Source organism: Sorex araneus, chromosome 5 (assembly GCF_027595985.1).
Source record: "Sorex araneus isolate mSorAra2 chromosome 5, mSorAra2.pri, whole genome shotgun sequence".
NCBI lineage: Eukaryota > Metazoa > Chordata > Mammalia > Eulipotyphla > Soricidae > Sorex > Sorex araneus.
The window spans coordinates 143,424,029-143,439,797 of NC_073306.1; the positions used below are offsets into that span (position 1 = coordinate 143,424,029).

A 15,769-nucleotide genomic window follows, 5' to 3' on the forward strand; every position below is an offset into this window, starting at 1 on the left:
GGGGAGGAGGGGGGCTGGGAGGAGGGGAGGAGGGGGGATGGGAGGAGGGAGGAGGGCTGGGAGGAGGAGCGGGCCCACCATAGCGGACTGTGGTTCTCGAGGCACAGCTGACTTCCATGTGTTCTGTGGTTGGCTGGCTCTGGCTCACCCTGCCCGACTCTGAGCGTTGGGAGCACCCGAGAGTGCTCAGGGGATGCGGCCTCCCCTTAGACGAGTCTGTGAGACTTGCTCTAGGCAGCTCGGCCGCATGGTCAGAGGCATACAAGGCTGCTTCCCTGTCAGCTGTCCCCAGGGCCCGAGAGCGCCTCTGCCTTGAGCCAGGAGATGCTCCTTCTGGGACTCTCCTGCTCAGTGACAGCTTCTGGGCCACCCTCTAGGAGCCTGGGGGCTGCAGGCGCCTGGGCACTGTCCCCGGGGAGCCCCCCTGCCTGATGGGATCGCCATGTGGCAGCAACTGGTTTTATTTTGTCATGTTTTATTTTATTGACCTGGGTGGTGCCGGTCATTGAACCCGACCTTGTCCCAGCATAGGGGTGCTGTAGGGCTAAGCGCGTCCTGCCTCCCACTCCTACCCCCGTGCTCCAGGACACTGTCCTGCATTTCATGGCACCTGGCTTGGTCTCCAGATTGGGGTGGCCCGGGGGGAGTGAGGTGGGTAGTGTCCCAAGGGTAATAAATACAAGGGCACAGGGTTAGCGTGGCGGTGGGTGTGCACTTGCGGCCCATGCTGAGGGAGGGCAGGAGCTGCAGGGGGTGCGTCACACGCAGGTGCGGGCGACATGTCACACGCAGTTGTCAGGGGTGCACTCGGACTGTTCTCGCAGCTCCGGGCAAGGTGCGCCCTGGTTGGCAGGCTGCACGCGCACATAGCGGGTACGAGTCTTGGAGCCCAGCTTCCCGCAGGGGCCCCGGCACAGCCCCCAGGATGACCACAGGGACACCTCGCAGTCCAGCGGCGTCTCTGGAGCTAGACGGGAGGAGAGGCTGTGAGAGAAGGCGGAGTCCCACCCTCCCACAGCGTGCACTCAGTGCCCAATCACCCCCTGGCAGGCAGAGACCGGCAGCTGGGGCTCAGCCCCAGAGCCCCGGGGTCTGCTCAACCCCAACCCTCCCAGCCAGGGCACACTCCCCAAGGGCTGTCAAGGCTCTGATGAGTGACTGTCCCCGCCAGGACACAGGGTCCCTACCTGGCTCCACCTTCAAAACCGCACAGGAGGGGCACAGGGCCAGCAGTGGGGTCTGCACCCCAAGACCCCTGTAGCCACACTGTCTCTGCGGAGACCTCATGGTCAAGGCTGGAGGGTCCTGAGGGCCCACGGCCCTGCAGGCATGCCAGCAATGGTGTGGCCCTTGCCACTGTGTCCCTCATGGGCGGGCACGTCCGCCAATGGGGTGAGGGCAGGGCTGGCGTCCCACGGGGATTTCTCTTCCCTGGGATGCCCCTGCCCAACCTGGCCCCGGCTCACCTGAGGGGCTGTCGGGGACCTCGTTCCCCGCGGGCACCAGGTGCGGGGCGGGCGGGATGAAGGCCCGGGTGTGGCGCAGGCGCTCCAGGGTGACCCTGGCTATGGGCGGCAGGGCCTTGAGCCGCGGGTAGTAGAAGGAGTTGGCCGGGTGGCTGGGCGAGGAGGACGTGATCTGCGGACAGGACGGTGTTGGGCGCGGCCCCGGCCCGCCGCCCAGGCCCCCGCCCCAGGCGCCCGCTCACCTCGGTCACCGGCTCCTGCGGGATGGTGGCGAAATTGGGAGCTGAGAAGGTGAAGCCGCTGTCTGTGCCCGCGTCGTACGGATACAGGTCCAGGGACACGTGCTCCTTCCAGCCGTCCCCGTCGCACAGATCCAGGCTGTCCACGCCCACGAACCAGTCAGGGCTGGGCACGATGCGGACCACGAAGGACACCTGCGGGCCCACGCGGGAGCTCAGACAGGGCCCTCCTGCGCGCCCGGCCCACCGCTTGGCCCCGCCCACCGCCACTACATCCCGCCCCAGCGTGACCCCGCCCACCTCGGCATGGCCCCGCCCATCTCACCATAGACCCGCCCCCACCTTGACCCGCCCCGCCCACCTTACCGTCGCCCCACCCACCGCCTCTTTCCGCCCCGCCCACCCGCCGCAGCCCCGCAGCCCTGCCCCTCCCTGCGGGCGCCCCCCCCAAGCCCTCAGTCCCCCTGGACCAAACTGCCCTCGCGGTCCCCGCACTCCGCTTAGCTGTCCCACTCTGCCCCGGTGCCCCTCGCCCGCCCCCACGGAGCCCGCGTGCCCCGGCGCTCACCAGTGGGTGCCGCGGGTGCACCTCGAGCTCGGTGGCCGTGTGCCCGGTGCCGCTGGGCACGGCGGGCGCTGCGAATACCGCGTGCAGGCTCTGCAGCTGCTCCCCCGCCGCCTCCATCTCCCGCATCAACGCCCAGGCCTCGCCGCGCTCCGCGAAGTCCCGCATCCCGTTGGTGACATACTGGCCCTTGCGCCACAGGCCGTAGTCGCTGCTGTGCGCCGCCCCTGGCCGCGGCGACAGCCGTGTGAGGCGGCGGCCACTCGCGCCCGCACCTGCCCGCGCCCCGCACGCACTCACCCAGCAGCGACGACCACTGCGCGGGCGGCCGGAACAGCGGGTACTGCTTGGGGAAGGCCGCCTGGCTCCACTTGCCGGTGAAGGTGAGGCTGTACTTGGCCAGCCCCGTTGCCGTGCACGGCGACTCCGCGGGCTGCGACTGGCTGGACGCCGGCCCCAGCGTGGCCAGCAGCAGGGCGCAGAGGGCCCGGCCCGCGCTCCCCATGGCCTGGGGCGGAGGGAAGGCGCTGGCACCGCCGGGCTCCGAGCGCCCCGCGCGCCCCGCCCCGGCCGGGCGCGTCCCGGACACCGCCAGGGCCCCCGCCGCCCGCCCTCCCGGGCGCACACCTCCCGGAGAAGGGGCCTTCCGCGCGCCCGCCCCCCGACTCACCCGGCAGACCACCGCGGGCGACGCAAAGGTGAGGGCAGGACGCGCGGCGAGAGCGGACGGGGACAGCACCCGAGGCAGAGGCGCTCCTGCGGCTGAGGTCACGCCCGTCCCGCCTGCCGCACCCCTTTCTTTGTCTTCCCTCCGCCCTCCCACTGCGCCTCCCTCCCGGTCTCCTCGGTCCGGAGCCTCGGAGGAGGTGCCAGCCGCAGGCCGGGAGCAGAGCGGCACCTTCTGGGGCGGCGCAGCCACACCCTCGGCAGGGCGGGACCTGCGCGCTCTGCTTGGGGCGCCCTTTTCCGCCCAGTTCTGTCGCACCGGCCATCCCTGCTGCCCACCGGCGGACCGCAACCCGGTGTGGGGCCGAGGCTTGGTCTGCGGCGCCCTGAGATCCCACACGTCGGGGAAGAGCTTCAGGAAAGACCCTGGAAGACGCGTCCCCAAAGTAGTAGCGGAAAAGGTGCTTGGAACCCTGGGGCCTGCTGGTGTTTAACAGGGTCCCAAAGGTCAGAGAAAATAAACACGATCCCCAGGACTAGGGAGCAAGCTGATGGTTCAAGGCGTCGTGTAGCCACAAGAGGAGCTGAGGGTCCCTGGGCTAACTAAGCAGCTTCCAAACTGCGTTTCTCAGGAGCCTTCACTGGAGCACTGAGCCACGGAGACCTTGTGCTTCGAACAGCAGCACAAAGCTCGCAGGCAGAACCATGACGTCCCATGAAAAACATGGGGCCAGAGCAATAGTCCAGCGGGGAGGCTGTTTTCCTTGCACACACCCAACCTGGTTCGATCCCCGGCACCCTATATGGTCCCCCAAGCATCACCAGGAACAATCCCTGAGCAAAGAGCCAGGAGTAACTCCTGAACATTGCTGGGGTGACCCTCAAACAAAAACCAACTGGTTTCCTGCAGCAGGCCTGGTTCTTGGTGTGTGCGAAGCTGTGTAGAATACAGGGGATGGCCTCCCCACCCCCGTGACTTACCGGGAACAGCCATACAGCCTGTTTCCTTGCTGGCCCACTTCCGAGGCGCTTGTGGCCAGAGAGTGTTGCACGGCTTCTGGGCTGCTCAGGGTGGCAAGCTCCTGCCTCCCTGAACGGGCTGGGGGACAGATCCACACAGCCCTGCACAGGGGCCAGGACCCAGGGAACCTTCCCTATGCAGTATGGTGACAAAAGTCTCAGAAAACCGTTGCCTAGGCCTGTCAAAGGCCACCAGGATGAGCCACTGTGACCTCTGTCACAGCATAATTCCACACCTTTGCCTGGAACCAGAGTCTCCTGCGACTGCTGTCCCCCTTCCTCCGTCCAGGCTGGTTCTGGGAAGGCAGCACCGCCCCCACCCAGGGCAGCTCCCAAACTCCAGCCTTTTCTCCGCTGCTGCACTCCACTCTCACTGCTTTTCCAAAAGCTCTGCACCCCCAGCCCTCCTTCTACAGCCTCCTCCCCTCCCCCCTCCACCTCAGCCTCCTTTTCTTCAGCTTCCTCTTCTCCCCTCCTCTTCCTCAACCTGCTCCCCTCACCTCCTCCCTAAGCCTCCTCCTCCTCAGCTTCCTCCCCTTGAGTCTCCTCCCCCTCATCTCCTCCCCCTCAGCCTCCTTCCCTCACCTTCTCCTCTGTCTCCTCTCCCTCAGCCTCCTCTCAAGCTTTCCTGTCTTAGCCTCCTCCCCTTACCTCCCCCTCAGCCTCTTCCCTTCCCTTCCTCCCCCTCAGCTTCCTCCCACTAAGCATCCTTCCTGCCCCTCTTCCCCTTCCTCTTCTTCCCCTTCTATCCCTCTTCAGCCTCCTCCCCTACCCTTTCCACCTCCCGTCCTCTCCCCCAGTATCCTACCCTCTGCCCCTCTGCTGTCATCCTCCTTCCCCTCAGCCTCCCCCATTCAGTACCCAGCTTCTTCCATGTCCAGGAGGGCTTTAGAACCGGTGGAGTCCCCCAGACACCCCAGCACTTCTGGCTCTTGTCAGACTCACCCAGTAGGGACCTTTGGGGCGTCCCTTTGACAGCAGCACCAGGCCCCGCTGCAAGGTGGCAAGCAGTCTTTCTTATGCCATGCACCCTTGACGCTGGTTCCATCCAGGTGCAGACCCACTCCAGCACCATCAGGACCCTCCTCCTAGCCAGTGCCTTGGGCAGAAAGCCCACAGCACCATGGTAGAAATGGCTCCATACCCTGGAGTCTGGCAGAGTCGTCCTGCCATTAAGTCAAGATGGACTTCATTTTGGTAAGACCCATTTCTGCTGGGTCCCTGGTGAGGGGCACACACGCAGATCAGAATAGCTACAGGGCACATGACTTCCAGAATTTCCACCATCACTTCAATGTCTGTCTGTCGAAGGAGCAATTAGCGACATGCAAAGCCTCAAGAAAATATGGACATGGGCTGGAGCAATAGCACAGCGGGTAGGGCGTTTGCCTTGCACAAGGCCGACCCGGGTTTGATCCCCAGCACCCTATATGGTCCCCTGTACACCACCAGGAGTAATTCCTGAGTGCAGAGCCAGGAGTAACCCCTGTGCATCGCCAGGTGTGACCCAAAAAGAAAAAAAAAAAAAGATGGACATGGAGCAGGGGATAGACAGGCAGAGAGCCGCTGATGGCAACTCTGTGGGGCTGGTCTAAAATACATTTCAAGGGGCTGAAGAGATAGTACAGAAGGGAGGATGTTTGTCTTGCATACGGCTGACCTGGGTTCAATTCCTGGCACCCCATATGATTGGTCCCCTGAGCACGACCAGGAGTGATTCCTGAGTCCAGAGCGAGGAGTAATCTCTGAGCATCACTAGGCGTGGCTCCAAAACAAAACAAAGCACAACCATTTTAAGAATTAATGAAAACATGTCTAAAGAATTAAGCTTGTTCTTTAAGTCCATGTTCTCCCTTGAAAACATATTTCTTCTCTTTCTCTTCCCTCACATCTTTCTAAATAAGTTTTAATAAAAGTATCTTGTCTCACCAATAAAACAATAAATAAGAGAATGAAAGCATGGGAATATTTCACCAGATAAAGAGTATCAGTAATGATTGCATGTTGGGGCTGGGAGTGTGGCCCCATGGGGGTGCTGCGGGCACTGCTGGGAGTGGCCCCAAAACCAAAACCAACCAAATGAAACATAATACATATTGGAGAAGAGAAGCAGACTTCCCAGCATTCAGACATATAATAACAGACCCGAAAACGGTGACATAAGGGGCGCACGGCGGATCTGGACAGCTACAGAAAGAGCAGTAAAAGGGAAGGACGATTGGAGTTGTGCAACCTGAGAGGCAAAGAATGAACAGAGAAAGTGGGTCAGACCCAGAGGCTTAAAAAGGCATTTGAAAGAATTATGTCTAAAGCTTTCCCGAGTGGCTTAGAACATTCGAGTGTATACGTTTATACAAGCAAGGAACCAAACCAGTCCCAGGAGGCAAAATGCAGAGATGTGCACTGAGAGGTGTCCTGGTAAGTGCCAGGATCTGGGGGAGAAGCAGATCCCCGAAGCTCGCCTGTTAGAGTGAGTGAAGGGGCAAATCTGGTGAGCAAGAACTCCAGAGCTTAGGCTGCGTGAGGGCCAAAGATGTTCCCTGGCTGCAGATTCCGACTCCCTGGAGACATGCCTGGAAGAAGTAGTGTCGCTCATGGCCTATCGCAGACCAAAATCTCGCTGGTGGCACATGACAGGTGGGGCAGAGCGTCCTGGTCCCTCCGATCTGAGAGACAGCTGCATAGGATACAGTTAGAAATCAGTTTCCATGACAACAAGCACAGGGGAAAGAAAGTGTGTAGTTGTCTGTGACACTTTGTACGGTCATTGCCAAATAGGATGAGTGTACAATGGGTTGTTATACATTATTTATTTTAGTTCCCAACACTAAGAAAATAAAGAAAAACAACCAAAAAATACAAAACAGTAAAAGGGGGCCAGAGTTAAGGTAGGGTATTTGACTTGTAATTCAGCTGATCTGAGTCCAATCCCTGGCACCCCACAGGGTACCCTGAGCCTTGCCAGGAGTTCTTCCTAAGTGCAGAACCAGAAGTGGGTCTTCAGCATGCATGAGTGTGGCCCCCAAAGAAAAACAAAACAAAACAAAAATAACAGAGAAAATATAGTCAAGAAAATGACATTGAATTTAAATGGAAAAATACATACAACCCAAAAGATGGCAGAAACAGACTAGAGGAAGAAAAAAGAAAATATTTGAAAAGAAAATGTGTACCAAACTACCAAACTACAGCCCAGCTTATCAGTTAAGAATGCAACATGGACTGAAACTCAGTGAGACACCTCATTAAGAGGCCGGCATGTAGGAGCAGAGACAACGGCTTGGCATCAGCTCTCTGCACAAGACACATGCCACAGTCAAAGATACCAAGAGGCTGAGAGGAAATGATGCAGCAAGATGCACCATGGAAAGAGTGAGCAGAACAGAGCTGGAGGAACAACGCCCAAGGCGCTCCAGATGGTCCACAAAGCTCTGGAACTGACTGCCCTGGAGACTGAAAAGCACCTCACAATGACTAAAGGACAGACAGTTAAAAGACAGCGTCAGGCAGCCACACGGGGTGATGTGCCTGCCCTGGCTCCCATCCCCAGCACCACAGGGTTCAAGCACCACCCAGCACTGCTGGGGGCTCAGGTGGTTCCCAGCACGGCAGGGCCAGTTGGCGGAGTATTGCTGGGATCTGGGGCCCGAGAGACGGCACAGGGGTTAAGGCACTTCTCATGCACGTGGCCAGCCAGGGCTCCAACCCCATCACCACATAGGCTACCTGAGCCTACCAGGAGTGACCCCTGAGCACTGCTGAGTGTGGCCCACAAACCATACATTCATATACATGCATATATATGCATGCTCATAAGCACATACATAAACATGCACACATGCATATACACATTTGTGCGTACATACACACACCCATGAACATGCATATACTCATATGTGTATACATTCATATACATGCATGCATGTGCATATGCACATATATACACATATATACATATATACATGTGTGTACATATGCATATACACAGACTCACATACATGTATATGTGTGTATATATGTGCACACCTGCGTATACTTATATAAATGTACATGTGTATTACATATGTGCATACATGCACATGCATATACACACATACATACACATGTGCACATGCATATACATATATATAAGCATGCACATGCATATGCACATATATACATATTTCCAGGAATGGCCTGGGCCACCTGAGCACTACTTGAGAGCACTCCCTAATAACTGAAATAAAAGAATTACATGACCATTATCAACATACATACACCTAAAATTAAAATTTCAAAGTGTAAGAAGCAAAAATGGATAGAAACAATGGACAAAACAGACTGTTGAATAGTTGGAGGTTCAGTTCCCAGCATCCCATATGGTCCCCCGAGCACTGCCAGAAGTAATTCCTGAGTGTATGAGCCAGGAGTAACCCCTGAGCATCGCCAGGTGTGACCCCAAAGCAAAAAAAAAAAAGACAGAGGCTGAGGTGGAGCATCACACAGCAGGCAGCCGGCAGGGATGAAAGCTTGAGAGCAGGGACTCTGGAAGCACAGCAGAGGCCCCACAAAGGGGCGCTGGAGCTGTGCTTCCTGGGGGTGAGCTCTGCGAGCTTACTGACTAGAGCCCAAATATTGAAAACTAGACAAAGAGAACAAATTAAATACAAGTAGGTGGAAGGAAATATAAATTAGGACAGAAACAACAAAAGGAGAACTAAAATAATTGAGAAAAATCTATGAAAATAAAAATGTTTTCTTTAACAAAAAAAAGAGAGAGAAAGAAAGAAAGAAAGAAAGAAAGAAAGAAAGAAAGAAAGAAAGAAAGAAAGAAAGAAAGAAAGAAAGAAAGAAAGAAGGAAAGAAAGAAAGGAAGGAAGGAAGGAAGGAAGGAAGGAAGGAAGAAAGAAAGAAAGAAAGAAAGAAAGAAAGAAAGAAAGAAAGAAAGAAAGAAAGAAAGAAAGAAAGAAAGAAAGAAAGAAAGAAAGAAAGAAAAGAAAGCGGATTTGCTGGGGTCTTGGCGTTTGCCTTGCATGCGGTCAACCGTGACCCAGGTCCAATCCCAGCAACCCAAGCACAGCCAGGAGTGTTCCCTGAGCACAGAGCCAGGAGTAAATCCTGAGCACCACAGTCAGAGAATGTTCCAGAGTGACAGGCCAGCCCTGCTGCCAGCTGGGCATCAGGAGAGCCAAGAAATTACACTGTGTGACTGCTACAGCCTTTCCCCTGCACCACAGACCCTAGTTCCCTCGGACCTCCCACTTGGTGCGCTGAGCCCCGCTCCTGGCACCAGTGCACAGGGTGAGTGGAAGCCAGGGCGTCATCATGCCTGGCCTGTGAGTGTAGATGGCCCGCAGTGAGGACAGACAGCCTGGGTGAGGGGGACAGGAGGTCTGTGGTGTAGATGGCCTGCAGTGAGGACAGAAAGCCTGAGTGAGGGGGACAGGAGGTCTGTGGTGTAGATGGCCCACAGTGAGGACAGACAGCCTGGGTGAGGGGGACAGGAGGTCTGTGGTGTAGACGGCCCGCAGTGAGGACTGTCCGTCCTGCTGCCTGTGCCCTTCCCGGTGCCTGGGCTGCAGAGAGGCTGGGTTTTCTTTCTTTTTTTTTTTTTTTGCTTTTTGGGTCAAACCTGGTGTTGCTCAGGGGTCACTCCTGGCTCTGCACTCAGGAATTACCCCTGGCGGTGCTCAGGGGACCATATGGGATGTTGGGATTCGAACCCGGATTGGCCGCGTGCAAGGCAAACGCCCTACCTGCTGTGCTATCGCTCCAGCCCCGAGAGGCTGGGTTTTCTGTGGTGGCTCCTACCTCACACCCTGTAGGGCAGCTCAGAGTGTCCCCAGATGTGCAGGACCTTCTAAAGGAAAGGAGTGGGCAGGGGTTCCCAGGATAGACAGTTCCACCCACTGCACAGCTGGTCCCAGGCCACCCAGTGCGGGTCCGCATCCCAGGGCAAGGGTGGGAGGACACTCGAGACGATCTGACCCGGCCTCTCCAGCTCAGGCCGGCAGATTCACTTTTCCCCAGAGTGTGGGCTGAGACCTGGCTCACCAGTGGGCCCCAGACCTCCGGCCCCAACCTGCTCGGCACAGACATGCCCTTCCGAGGACCCCGGAGGCCCGCCAGGAGGTTTCTCTGTGCAGAATCCAGGCTCTGAGTCAGCCCTGCTGGCCACTGGCCACTCTGGATTCCAGGAAGGGGACACAGCACTGCCGAGCCTGAGTACTGTGGTCTTCGTGGCCCTTTCACGGCCACTTTCCAAGAGCATCAGGAGGGCTGTGCCTGCGGGAAAGCACTTTCCGAGGACAGAGCCCCCAGAGAAGCACTCCCAGACACCTGCTCTCATAGGGACACACAGGCAGCGTCCAGGGCACAGTGGGCAGAGCCCGCCTGGACCATCCCTCTCCAGTCCAGGTGCTGTTGCTGGTGCCCAGTCCTGCCCTGCCCAGCACACAGACAGGCCACACCCATGGAACAGGGAGCCCAGCTGCTGTGTCACAGGGTCCTTCACCTGTGTGCACACAGACCCAACATGCCACAGTCACACATGTTCATGCACCAGGCACTTACATGCACATACCCAACATATGTATACATCCACAAGCATGTGCACACATGTGCACATAACATCTGTGTGTACCCAACAACTGCACAATCCACTGCTACATGTGGGCATATACTCAACACACCACACTCATTCAGCTCTACACGTTACATAGAATGCACGTCTGTGTCTATTACATGCATGTGTATACCATCACAACACATTCTCCTCTACATGTGTACACACATGACACATTGTATGCGCAAGCACCAGGCATATGTGCAGGCAGCCAACATGTGTGTGCATGTACCCCACATTCCACATGTGCACGCAGCATCCACATGCTCACGAAGGGTACACTATACAAGCACATGCCACGGTGTGTGTTTGCACATGAGCAAGCTTAGACAGGAAGTCCCCCTGCAGCCCTGCCCTCACTGTGAGTCCCGGGGGGCAGCTGTCCTGACCCCCTTCACCACGGGGGTCCTGCAGTCTGCCCATGGGGACTGTGGGCCAGACGTGGCCAGTGAGAGGCGTATGGGGGTCTGAGGGGGCAGGTCGCCTTCTCCCACAGCAAAGGCTTCTGCGGCTGTCAGCAAGGCGACCAGGCTCCACGGTGGCTGCACCCCAGGCCCTGGAGTTCAGGGTCCCTGGGGGTGGGGGAGCCCATCTGTGTGGGCCTGCCTAGGGCCTGGGCACATGCGGGCTCCAAACCCCTCTTCCTCCTGGCACTGCCTCCCCACCTCCCCACCAGGACCCACTTCCTAGCCTGGAAACTTTGAGCCTGCACTGGGCCCAGCCCTTGTGGCCAGCCGCCCTGGCTCGGAAGGGCCTGTGGATGGTTTCCACCCCCTCAGGGAGTGCTGGGGGAGGGGTGTGAGATGTGGGTCAGCCTGAGCTCACCAGGCCTGGGGCCAGAGAGGGAACTGCAGGCGTGGGGGGCTGCTGCCTGGCCCAGGAAGCCAGGCTGGGTGGTTCCTGCACGCCCGGGAAGCCAGGCTGGGGTGCTCCTGCAGTCCTGAGGAGTCAAGCTCAGGGCTCCCGCATGCCCAGGAAAGCCAGGCTCAGACTACTCTCCTTCAGTGCCCTGGAGGTCAGCCTGGGGGAGCCAGGGAGCACCTAGAGCCCCATGAGTACACAGGGTCTGTGCCCAGGGCCCCCCCAAAAGCACAGGCAGCACCGCCAGCGCCCCAGGGGCAGCCCCCACAAAGCAATGAGAGGCTCTGTGCTCCACTCTGTGGCTAAGGGAGCATGTCAGGGGTGCAGGGGCAGACCCTCGCCTCACCCACCCCCATCCAGGCACCCTCAGAAGCACTCTGATCTGGAATGATCTTAGATGTGCAGAGGACCCTGCGCTTGCCACAGCTCAGGATCCCGCCGAGGCTGGGCTGGCCACGCCGGGGCTCTCCTGTTCCTCTGACCCCCGCCCACAGCACCAGAGAGCAGGGCCCTCCCTGCGGGGTGCACCAGGTGGTGTCCCTCCGTGGGAGGTGAGCTCCAGGACCCCCAGGGTGCCCTGTCCCATCTCCGGGGGCACAGCTCGCTGCCCCCTCCTACCCCTGTTCTGCCCGCCTGGCTCTGTTGCCTCCTGGCCGTGCCCTGCTCCCCTGCTGCTGGAGGCTGTGCCATCCACTCAAGCGCGTGGAGCAGGGGCCACGACAGGAGTGGGGCTGCAGTGACACTGACACCCTCACACCCAGGCAGCCAAGGAAGCTCTGTGGGGAGAGCAACGCGTGGAGGCGCCAGTGAGAGGCGCCCGGCTCAGGGCCTCCTGGGCTCGGGGGGTGCTGTGCGTGCTGTGTCCAGCGGGAACAGGAAGGCTGGGGTACCCCTGAGGGTGCCACAGGCACAGCGCCCAGGCACAGGCACAGGGAGGGCCCGGCTGAGCCTCCAGAGGCTTCAGCAGAGCCTTTCCACAGCTGTGAGGGGCACGGTGGGGGCACCTGGGTGCCATGTGGGGCGGCCACATGGGCCACACCCTTAGGGCAGGTGCTGTTCTGCATGTGAGCCACGTATGCCTGGGTAATGCTGCCTGTCCCTGGAAGAACACACGCCACCAGACACACACACACCTGTACACGTGTATACAGATGAGCACACACACACATGAACATACCTGCCTGTCACTCTGTCCACACATGTGCACATGTCAAGGCATGAAATGTGTGCACACCCTCCACATGCACACTCCCACATGCATGCATGTGTCCAGGTGTACACACATCTGCACATGCACACACAGGCATGCCTTGGTGTCCCTCTGCAGGGTCCCGGGGCAGCAGGACAGTCCAGAGCAGGACACCCGAGAGGGACACATGGCAACCCAGAGCCAGACGCCAGGCCCCAGGCCTAAAAGGGTGGGCGGGTCCCAGAGTAGGACCAGGAGGGTCCCAGCGAGGGGGGCCAGCGTGGCTGAGGGCCTGGGCTGGGGGCTGCGGGGTGTCTCCGAGGAGAGGAGGGGACCCAGTCTGCAGAGGAGCCCAACTGGCAGCTCCCAGGACACCCGGGCCCAGCTGTGTCACCATGAGCTCACCACAGGGGAATGCGCCCTGCCGGTGCCCTGCGGCCGCAGCTGCTCCCCATCAGGCTGACCGGACCCCTGCAGCAGGACTGCGAGAGGGGCCAGCTCACCTGCCCGGGGGTGCAGGAAGGGGCGAGGAGAGAATGAGGGAGACAGGGGCTCCTGGGAACACAACCCTTGCCCACCCACCACCCAGATGGCCCCACTCCAGGGACAGGATCTGCAGCCTGGAATATTCTGGAATGTCCACACCCTGGGCTGCCCCCAAGCTTCTGCTGTGTGCCCTGGCACGGCACAGTTGCTGCCCCCAACAGCAGAAGGTTGTAGAGGCCAGTGGGGGTCCGTGCAGGGAGCCTGCTCTGGGGCTCCCGTCTCAGAGTGGGCCCCAGAGCACCAAGGCCTAAAGCACATGGGGACACAGGCCCTCGGGGCCTAGATATGGGGTGACTCCCACGCTCACCCTAGGCCTGCCCTGTCCCCACCTGGGCACGTGAGCATGGTGGGCCCTCCTGAATACCTATGCCATTTGCAATGTCTCCTCTGCCAGCTGGCAGGTCATCTCCTTGGCCCCCTCCTCACATGCAGCCCTTCACCCTGCACCCCTGTACCTGCACCCTGTACCCACAGCCCTGGACCCTGGACCTGCACCCCTGCACACTGCACTCCTGTACCCACACCCTGTACTTGCACCCCTGCACCCTGCACCCCTGCACCCTGCACCCCGCACCCCTGTACCTGCACCCTGTACCCACATCCCTGCATCCCACACTCCTATACCTGTACCCTATACCTGCACCCTGGACCTACACCCCTGCACCCCACGCCCTTGTACCCTGCACCCCACACCTCTGTACTCTGAGTCCAATCCCACACATCCCATGCCTGTACCCCAGAGTCTCAGTAGAGGGCCCACTGTCCTGCCCGCCCTCCCTCTGAGGTAACAACTGGCTGTCCATACCACTCTGGAAACATCTGGAGTACATCCCCCAAGGGCTGCACCTCGGCAGCAAGGCAGGGGTGAGGCCCGACTGCAGGAGGCTCCTTCACCCCACCCCAGCTCCAGCTGCGCGGCCACACAGGGTGGACACGAGGTCACAACCTCCAGGGCCTCCCTGCTGACTGTGCCTGGGGTCACACTAGCTGCCTGCATGTGCTTCTCATTTGGGTGGGACATTCCAGGAGGGCCGCCCCCAACTGGCCCCAGAGCAGGCAGCTGCCCCACAGCACTCCAGGCCAGCGGGCTTGGGTGAGAGGGCAGAGGGCAGGTGAAGTGGCGTCGGTGCCCCGAGCACACTGGGCAGCGGGAGGCAGACCTGGGTTTCTCGGAGCCTCCTGGGCCAGAGGGGGCTGCACAGTGCCCTGCCGCTCGGCTGAGGGAGTCCCTCCAAGGCAGCGCCCCGCGGCCCAGCAGCCGTCAGCTCCACCCTGAGGCTCTCCCAGCCCGGCCTGGCATCGGGACCCGGTTTTCCCCGGCGAGTTCCAGGATCTCCCAGTTGCTAAATCACTCACCAGCCGCTCGGGCGGAAAGCGGTTGGGTGGGGGAGGGAGGGCCCTTCCCGCGGTGGGGGCAGCAGCGGCCCCTGCCGGCCTCAGCGGCCCCAGGGACGCGAGGATGCTCCCGCCCCGCCGCGTCCACCTGCGCCCCCTTGTGGCCCTGGGACAAAGGGCACCAGGTGGGCCGCAGTGGGGTCTGGACCAGTTGGACCGTCGGGGGTTCCTGTCCCTTCCACTCAGGTGGAGACAGAGCCAGCCCAGGTGAGGGGGGCTCCTCACGGAGGGCCGCGGGATTCCTGCGGATGGACATTCAGGTCGTTGGGGGCTTCTTGAGAGGGATATGCGGGGAGGGGGGAAGACAGCGGGGGTGGGGGGGCGCCCAGCCAGCAGCAAGTTCCCCGCACGCGGCATCTGTCCCCCACCGTTTTTCAGCCTGCTGGGGAGTGTGAGAGACAGTGTGTGATACTGTGTGGCTGAGAATGGACAAGGTGACAGTGTGACGTGTGTGCATGTAAGCGTGTGTTAGAGTGTGTGTGGTGGCACTGAGGTATTGACAGGGAGGGTGAGGTATGTGAAAGTGACGAGTGTGCGTGTGTTAGCGTGTGACTGTATTAGCACGTGTCTGTGAGGCATGTGACAGTGATATGTGCATGTTAGCATGTGACCGTGTGTTAGCACGTGTCTGTGTGAGGTATGTGACAATGGCATGTATTAGAGTGTGACTGTCCCTGGGCAGGTCCTCCACAGGTAGAGCTGTCAGGGACAGTGGCTGTTCTGCCCTGATCCCACCCTCCTTAGCGCCCCAATTACTGGTATCCAGGCTGCAGGGTCTCAAGCCCTGGAAGTACTGCCAAGTAGCCCCCCACAGAAGCCTGGGGTGGGGTCGTTGCTGGGGCTGGGCTCCAGGGAGAGGTAGGCTGGGGCACAGGTGTTTCCATGAAACTGGGGTGAGCTTCTGCGCCAGAATGCAGCTGGTGCCTCCAAATGCAGCCGACACAGGGGAGGGCAACGCCCCATTGCTGCCCCCAAGAAAGTGTTTTTCCAGCAGGGCCCTGTTTGCTCCTTCCTGGAGAGAAGGGACTGCGCCCACCCCAGGGATCTGACCGGTGCACTTTCCTCCGGTCCCAGGTGCCAGCTTGCCCCAACGCTGCATGTAAGGGGCTCAGGCAGGCTGAGAAGCCGGGTGGGGTGGGGGTGGGTGGAACGGGGCTGGGCCAGCTGAGGCTAGTAGGTTGTGCAGGACAGCAGGCTAGGAAGGGCCCGGTGGGGGTT

At 59.7% G+C, this 15,769-nt stretch overlaps 1 protein-coding gene across 1 annotated transcript; it reads right to left on the bottom strand.

The window, feature by feature from the left end:
• Positions 1-494: 494 nt before the first annotated feature.
• LOC101548612 (spondin-2) lies at positions 495-3,134 on the bottom strand. The gene is made up of 6 exons (XM_004617444.2): positions 2,941-3,134; positions 2,571-2,778; positions 2,274-2,497; positions 1,709-1,900; positions 1,467-1,638; positions 495-967 (listed from the first exon to the last, which is right to left on the bottom strand). The coding sequence occupies exons 2-6, from the start codon at positions 2,773-2,775 to the stop codon at positions 783-785; spliced, it is 978 nt and encodes a 325-aa protein (XP_004617501.2). The 5' UTR covers positions 2,776-2,778; positions 2,941-3,134; the 3' UTR covers positions 495-782.
• Between the last annotated feature and the right edge of the window lie 12,635 nt (positions 3,135-15,769).

Excerpts from the sequence above, each read along its gene's own strand:
- LOC101548612 (XM_004617444.2), bottom strand. The coding sequence starts at position 2,775 with ATGGGGAGCGCGGGCCGGGCCCTCTGCGCCCTGCTGCTGGCCACGCTG. Across the intron at positions 1,901-2,273 it reads TGCACCCGCGGCACCCACTG|GTGTCCTTCGTGGTCCGCAT; the intron begins GTGAGCGCCGGG and ends GTGGGCCCGCAG. Across the intron at positions 1,639-1,708 it reads CGCAGGAGCCGGTGACCGAG|ATCACGTCCTCCTCGCCCAG; the intron begins GTGAGCGGGCGC and ends TCCTGTCCGCAG.